This window comes from Elephantulus edwardii, unplaced genomic scaffold (assembly GCF_000299155.1).
Source record: "Elephantulus edwardii isolate Elephantulus edwardi_28Jun2011 unplaced genomic scaffold, EleEdw1.0 scaffold00001, whole genome shotgun sequence".
NCBI classification, from domain to species: Eukaryota; Metazoa; Chordata; class Mammalia; order Macroscelidea; family Macroscelididae; genus Elephantulus; species Elephantulus edwardii.
In genome coordinates this window covers 39571648-39579247 of record NW_006399751.1, presented here as the reverse complement: position 1 = coordinate 39579247, position 7600 = coordinate 39571648, and the positions used below count along the sequence as shown (strand labels likewise).

The 7600-nt window shown below is 44.4% G+C and overlaps 1 protein-coding gene across 3 annotated transcripts in view; it reads right to left on the bottom strand.

Moving 5' to 3' along the window:
* NFE2L2 (nuclear factor, erythroid 2-like 2) overlaps nucleotides 1–6744 on the bottom strand; it is a 48345-nt gene extending 41601 nt beyond the window's left edge. The window contains exon 1 of one of the 3 annotated variants that reach the window (XM_006878800.1): nucleotides 6599–6744. In XM_006878800.1, the coding sequence (XP_006878862.1) occupies nucleotides 6599–6643 (45 nt within the window). In that variant the 5' untranslated portion in view covers nucleotides 6644–6744. Of the gene's footprint in view, nucleotides 1–5436; nucleotides 5607–6598 lie in introns of those variants that run through there. The other 2 variants (XM_006878802.1, XM_006878801.1) reach the window with 2 other exon arrangements.
* Nucleotides 6745–7600: the final 856 nt, after the last annotated feature.

Sequence of the window (7600 nt, the reverse complement as noted above, 5' to 3'; positions counted from 1 at the left end):
CATATTATATGATTTCACTTATATGAAATCTCCAGAACAGGCAAATCTAAAGACAAAAGGGAGATTTGTTATGACTGAATATGGCTGAGGATTTGGATCTAACTGCTAATAATGTATAGGGTTTCTTTTGGGAGTAATAAAAAAAAAATAAATAAAAGCTCTACTACTGTTGTTCATTGCTGTCGAGTTGGACGTGACTCTGAGCTAATTCTCCAGCAAGTTTTCTGAGGCTCTAAATCTCACAGCAGACTGTTTCTTCCTTGGAGGAGCTGGTGGATTTGAAAAACTTTCCTTTGGTTGGCAACACAAATCCTTACTTACTGGGCCGCAAGAGCTCTTTCTGCTCTACTACTTGTGAGTAAAATTTTAAAAAGCACTTAGAGACTAGCATAATACAAAAAAGAAAAGCTATAATCTCACAAAGAGGTATCAAAGTTGAGGTGATCTGCTATTTTTCTTTTTCTATCCAATCAATTTTCCTTCTCCAACACAAAAAGGCAATGGAAAGTTCAGATCTTATCAGTGTACAATGGATACTACTATCCTGAAGTCTCAATCTTCAAGTTTGTAATAAAGAAGTGACTCTTCAGCATTGCCATGGGATCTATTTTTTTCCAGAACCCAAGCTGCTGATGGATTATGATAATTGACTACTTAGAATCATTAACTGGCCCTTGAAAGGTAGGCCTAATGGTCAAAATCCTTACTACTGGATTTGTGTTTACTATTATGAAAATTTGTGTCAATTAAATTTACATGCATGTGCATATGTGTACCCAACTTCAATAAAGACTAGGTTTACAGTTCATATTCTATAAAAAAAATTGCTATTTAAAAGTATTTTCTATTCTTAGAGTTCCTAATAATCTTAACATTAATACTTATATCAGCAATGGCTGATCCCTGCAAAACTACAAATTTACACAAGGTGGATTTTCTTTAAGTCTTGTAACAAGTTTTGTATTTTGTTTTGGAGGAAAAGTTAATATGAAAACATCAACTATATTTTTCCAGTACTGAATGGAAATATAATACTCTAGAACATATTTGGCTTTCATATATTAACACACAAAGAAAGCTTATCATAAAGCCTTTTTCAATAAATATTTATTACAGCTTTTGTTAAAAGCAAGTGATAATGAAATTTCAGTAACTCTTAGAAACCAGATTATAAACTCTACTCTCCATTTTACTGCAAGGTTGAAATACACTTCTAGTCACAAATAAAAAGAAACAAGTTAAAACTGCATTTAGTAAAATCTTCTCCACTGGTAGCCTAGAGGCAAGAAGCTGCCCTGCAATCTCAATAGCACGTGGTTCGAATCCACCAGCTGCTCCTTGGGGGAAGGATGGGCTATCTTCTCCCATGAGATCAACTGCCTCTGAAAACCTGCCAGAGAGTCTGTGGTTCAGTTCTGACTCAAGGGTACATGAACAGAACAGGGAGATCTGGTGGCAAGGAGTTGCCAATCCAAAGGCAAGCAGTTAAAATCCATCAGCTCCTCATAGGACGAAAAATGGGCAGTTCCCTCTTGTACAATTTACAGCCTCTGAAAATCCACTGGATTTGGTTCCTACTTGCCAGCAAACAAAAACAGTGATCAAAATTATACCTCAGAATGAGGCGAGACTTTTCTCTCACATATTTTGCGCATGTTGTTAGAAGGGGCAGGTTGCTGGAGAAAGACATCAGGTTTGATAAAGCAGAGACCAGAAGGAGGTGGGGGGGTGGGGGGAGAAGGCCCTAAATGAGATGGAATGGCAGCGGGTTTAAAAGCAGCAGTGAGTGCAGGATGGTGAAGCACTGGGCAGGGTTTCATTCTGTTATAAGGAGGGTCGGTAGGAGATGGAGCCAACTCGGTGGTCGGTAGGAGATGGAGCCAACTCGGTGTCTAACTATATACTTGTGCCCAACAAATTTTAACTGACTTTCAGAAGTCACTGGGCTAGACATTTATTGAAATAGTATAAATGTACAAACCACATATACATCCACTGAATCCTAACAGTCCTGCAGCAGACCTAACTCAAGACAAATAATATAATTCTAAATACAAATTGTTTAACCATAAGGACTAAGAAATAAAGTGTTTAATTTCTGACATGTACTATTATCAAAAGCCCCAAATAATCTTAAATGAGACAGACTTGAGCTCTTCAATTCAGAAGTGCCAAAACAGGGGATTAGTGTTTGAGCCAACAGGTTTCTGCTAGTAGTGTTCAACTTAAATTCTTCCCCTTCCACCCACTTTACTTCAACTTGGGTAAACCCTGTTTGTGCCTAAAGGAGTGGCTGTTCCAGCCCACTCAATGGTGCCCCAAACAAAAGACTTGGGCATTTGTTTTTCTAATAATTGTTGCCAATTGCCGTTGAATTGATTCCATTTAGGATGACCTCCTGTGTGCAGAGTACAGCTGCTTCATGCAATTTTCAGTGTTCTGACTTTTCTGACCTTACCAGGATTTTCTTCCAAAGTATCTCCAGGTAGGTTTAAACTATTAACCTTTTGGCTCACAGTCGAGTGAGCACTTAATTTGTATTACACAGAAATTTCTTCTGTAAAGATTCGTCTGTAAACAATCACCACCCCCCGCCCCCCCCAAAAAAAATCTCCAAACGCCTATGAAGGAAGCTGTTAGGGAGTTCTGGTGACCTAGTGGGTAAGAGCTTGTGCCGTCAACCCAAAGATAGGTAGTTCAAACCCTCCAGCTGCACAGCTCCACAAGAAAAAGACAATTTTCTGTGCAATTTAAAGTATGAAAACCTGCGGGAATGTCCGCTCTGGTTTGGTTCTGACTGGATGGCAATGAGAGAGATTTTTACACGCTGTAACATAAGGGGTTGCCTGGCCTCTTACGGAGCAGTTACACGTTGTAACATAAGGGGTTGCCTGGCCTCTTACAGAGCAGTTACACGCTGTAACATAAGGGGTTGCCTGGCCTCACAGGCAACCCTGTGGCAATGGGTTCTTTAGTCTGTCCTGCTCTACACCATATCCTCACTACCAAACTTCTCTTAGATACCTCAGAATTTTAAAACGTCAGTGGAACAGGAATTGTACCAATTAATAGGCCAAGCAAAGACAAGCAGAAACACAAGTAACTAGGAGATTTAACTAAGAAAAAGAAAAATGGCCCTTGGAAAATGTGAAACAGGATCGAAGCTGCTAAAATTCAGAAATGTTAAAAAAAGCTATTATAATTATATTAAGAAATGGTCTTGACTTTCTTCATCCATTTAGACCTCTATGTCATTTGTAAAGGACCACATATCGTAGTCATTGCACTGTCAATTTGTATTTACTCTCAATTATCCAATAGGGCTTATCTCCCCCATCACATATCCACAGCTATCAAATTCTCCGGAACTGGAAAAAGTGCAGACATTATGCTTTTCAATCTCTGTCTTTCTTTTGGTTTTCCTTCAATGCATCCATTTTTTTAAAGCCATAATGACACAGTGATTCAGTGCCCGACTGCTAACTGAAAGGTCAGTGGTTTGAACCCACCAGCGGACCTGAGGTGAGGCTGAAAAGACCTGGTGATGTACTTCCAAACCAATTAACAACCTAGGGACCACAATAGGGCAGGTCCACCTGTCCTATACCGTGGTCTCTATGATTTAAATCAACTCGAGGGCAAATAACAAGGCATGGTCCAGTTAGAAAGTGGTGATTTTGAGAGTCAGTGGAGAAAGACTACTTATGCTTAAATCTACCTCTACAACTCAACAGCTGGGCCATTTGAAGCAGAACTCTTGGTCTTTACCGATTTCCTCACCTGGAAATCTAAGATAACAGTATTCACATGGGATAACTGTGATATGCAAGTGAAGTAATTATCACACTGACAGACACACAGAGGAAAGTGACCAATAACTTATCTATTGTCATATTGGTGCCAAATTATTTCTGTATCCAAGAGTTACACTCAAACTTTAACCCACCTTTCAGAAGAAATTTCAGAAATACTATATGAAAAATTTCCTTTAAGTCAGAGAAATTTAGGGAGGAGGAAGGGCATATAGTTAGTTCACTGAGGGCTTCTTATACAACTTTTTAAGTATAATTCATCCTGAATAAAAAGAAATATTAAGAAAAATAGTGCATTTGACTTCCAATTCTTCCTGGTACTCCTGAAGAAAAAAAGATATGCTACTTCAGCCATCTCAAAGAGATTGGTCACAAATCCAAAAGTCAAGTCGTTTTCCTCTTAACAATTATTCAGCGTTGAGAGGCCTGAACTTTCTCTTTGTGTTTGGCTTTAAAGTCTTATCTATCTAGTGTAAGAACAACTTTATCCCTCCACTACAAAAGCACTTTATCTCTCTAGAACACCTTGGGGGAGGGGGTGAAGGAAGGGTACCAGATGGATCTTCCCCCTGTGGAGATAGCAACATCTTTCTTCTCAAAGCTTCACATCTGCAGTTTCTTTAATACAACATCACAATCCTCTTTTGAACACGTAAATCTTCTAGACTACAGCATGAATTCATCAGTATTAATTAATTTCACAGTCACAGACAAGAAATCAACTGTAAATTTTACTCCATTTTATTTTCAGTATTCAAAGACAAAATACAAACTTGATTTTGAACTACAAACTTGGAAAGGCATAGCTTCATCAAGCACAACTGAAAAGCTCAACTTTAAAAGAATGCAGTATATGTACTTTATATACTGTAGTATAGGAAATATTAAAACATCATAAAGGAAGAAAATTATCAGAGAAAGCTTTCAACTCTAATTCCTGTGTTTAGGAATTTTAATGTCCACTGAAGTCCATTAACTAACTTTTATAGCTTTTGGACAAAGAAGCATTCATTAGTGAACAACATCTAAAAAGAATTTACTTCTTTATACTAGTGGTAACCAGGTGATACCATCCCAATCATTACTTCAAGAAGTTGACAACAACCAACTTCAAAACAAACAAAACCAACAGCACAATGAATAAATTCATTGTGTAGAACCTGAAAGCTTACCTTAGATTTTTAGCCATCTTAAAATGCCATATTTATGAGCATAAACATATTTTACTCTTAACCTATCAACACATTTCCTTGAATTGAGTATTTCTAAACACTGACTTAGAAAAAAAATATTTTGCAAGTACAAGTACATATTTCTTTAAAATATCCCAGCAAGACTGATATAATACATATTTCTTCAAAGTATCTCAGCAAGACTGAATTAAATTTTTTCACTTTAATGTCAACGTATAGAAACTTGGGAGCAAAACACAAGTGTCCCACCTGCTGCCCTTGAAATAAAAAAAGGGGGGGAGGGGAGTTCAACAAGCTACATAGTTGAGGCAAATTCTCTAGCAGAAAAAGAAATTATAGAAAGCATTCAAAGGGGAATACTAGCTGAAAGCAAAGATCTGAATAGCGGCCTAAAAGCAGCAGAAATTCTAATCTATGGTCTCAGCTCTTACCCTTGACAGCACAGAACAGAATATCCTGTCTTACACATTTTGGAACTGCAATTCTGAAATGCAAAATCCAAAGACAAAGCTGCTCTGGGGAAAATAACAATTGCGCAACAGATCAACAGCTCCAACTTGTCCCTTGGCCCCGGAGCAGCGAGGTTTGCACGCTATAAGGCAGGAAAGGGCCAACCGAGGGCCACCGTGACAGCCAACTGGCCACTATCAGCAAGGAGACCGAGGCGAGGCCACACACTCGGGCGGGAGCCACCCGGAGGCACCGTGCCCAGAACCAGATGTTCTGGGAGCAATGGCCTCGGCCTTCACAGTCTGAAGACCCCTGCCCGCCGCCCCCCCCCCCAGCACCCAATTCTCATGACAGGTTACTTGAACCTGCCTGGCGTCCGAGAGCCTCAACTTCCCTCTTGCCTACGTTACTACAAGTCGGGGAACAGAGAGCGATGGGCGTTTCATGACCTCCCCCCAGGGGTGCTAGGCTTCCTAACTTTAAGATGCCAGAAAATGATCTGATGGATGTAACATCTTGGTTATTTTACAAAACAGCACCCAAAGACCGCCCAGCAAGGTGAGCGTGCAGCGCAGCAACCCCGCAGTTCAGTGGTAGAAAATGGGGTGGGGACAGTGGCAGCGGAGGGGCTCTGGGTCACAGACCAGCAAAGACCTCAGCTCCCCCGAGAGTGGCCCCGTGACTAGGCACATTTTTTTTTTTTTTGCGGGCTCCGAGGCGGGGGCGCGGCGCAGGAGCGGAAGGACCGGGGCGCGCCGGCTCAGGCCAAAGCCGTCCACCCCCTCCTGCTCCGCCGCCCGGGAGGCCGGGGAGCAGGTCCTGGCTCCCGCGTTCCAGCTTTGGGGGCTGGCCAGTGATGTTTCCTGCCTCTACGCATGGGAGCCACTGGAGACTCTCCCCACAGCGGCCACGCTGTCGGTCGGGGCACTCAGCCGCGTCCCACTCTCCTCCAGCCCCTGGGGTCCCCTTTCCTCCCCACCGGCCCTGGCGCAAGCGCAGCTGCTCCAGCTCGCGGCTGCTGCAGTTCCGGCTCTGGCCACAGATGGGAGGAGAAGCGGGCAGCGGCTCTCCCTCCCGGGCAGCGCTCCCCTCCTGACCCAGCCGCCGGTCCTGATCCTGATCCCAGAGGGTATGGGGCAGCACCTGCTGGGACGGCAGTTCCGGTGACGGCAGCTCCAAGTCCATCATGTTGAGCGGAGAACTGTGTGCGCTGTGGTGCTTCGACGGTGGCCCTGTTCCGGCTACCGAAGCACGCACAGGGCGGCACTGGTGGCGGCTCCTCGGGGCTCCCGGCTCCCGCTGCTGGGCAACACGGCCCAAGTCGCCTGCAGTGTTCTTGCTCTTGCCCCGCTCCGCCTCCCGCCCTCCGAGGGCGGGGCAAGAGCACGGGGCTCTTCCTTGCCCGGCTGGCTGCGCAGCGTGAGCCCCGAAAATCCCCCACCCCCGCCCAGGCTGACGCAAGAGGCTTGTGGTCCGGGCGGATGGGGCAGCCGGCTGGGGTCCCGGCGGGAGGCTACAGGCCGCTCGCCTGAGTGCTGAGAAAAGGCCTCCTTTAGCTTCTCGTAGCCTCGCTGGGTTTGCTCGCGCTCACAAATAAAACCGAGCTCTCTGCCCCAGGGATTAGGGCTTGTTTGCCCAAGGTCGCTCGAGTTCGGGCACTTTGAAACAGTTTAAACACCTGGAACAAACACGCCCTGAGACCGGGCAAAGGCACGGATATCAGAGTCGCACCTCATAGATTTAAGTTGTAGAACCTTGCCCCGCTTTATCTCATTCACCACCCAAGAGTGGCGCCAGTGCAGGGTGCGGGACTACAGGCTGGAACCATGGCTGTGCGCCCCGCGAACTGCCCTCTCGCCCGCTGTTCCCCCCAAGGGCGAGGCCAGATGGGGCCCTGCCCAGAGGTGGGAACCACACCGGGACCTCCTGCTCGCAGCCGCCCAAACACCCTTTACTTACGCCCTCGCATTCTCGCTGGGGTCACATCACCAAGGTCAAAGGGAAGAGCCTATTTTGGTTGGAGAGTGGTCAATGTTGCCCACCAAAAACTTCCTCTTCCCCAAAAGTTTTCTCTTCATAGCATACCACAGATGCTGTTCTTCGACTACAATATGCCACAGTTCTTAAGTTTCTTTTTTCCTTTAT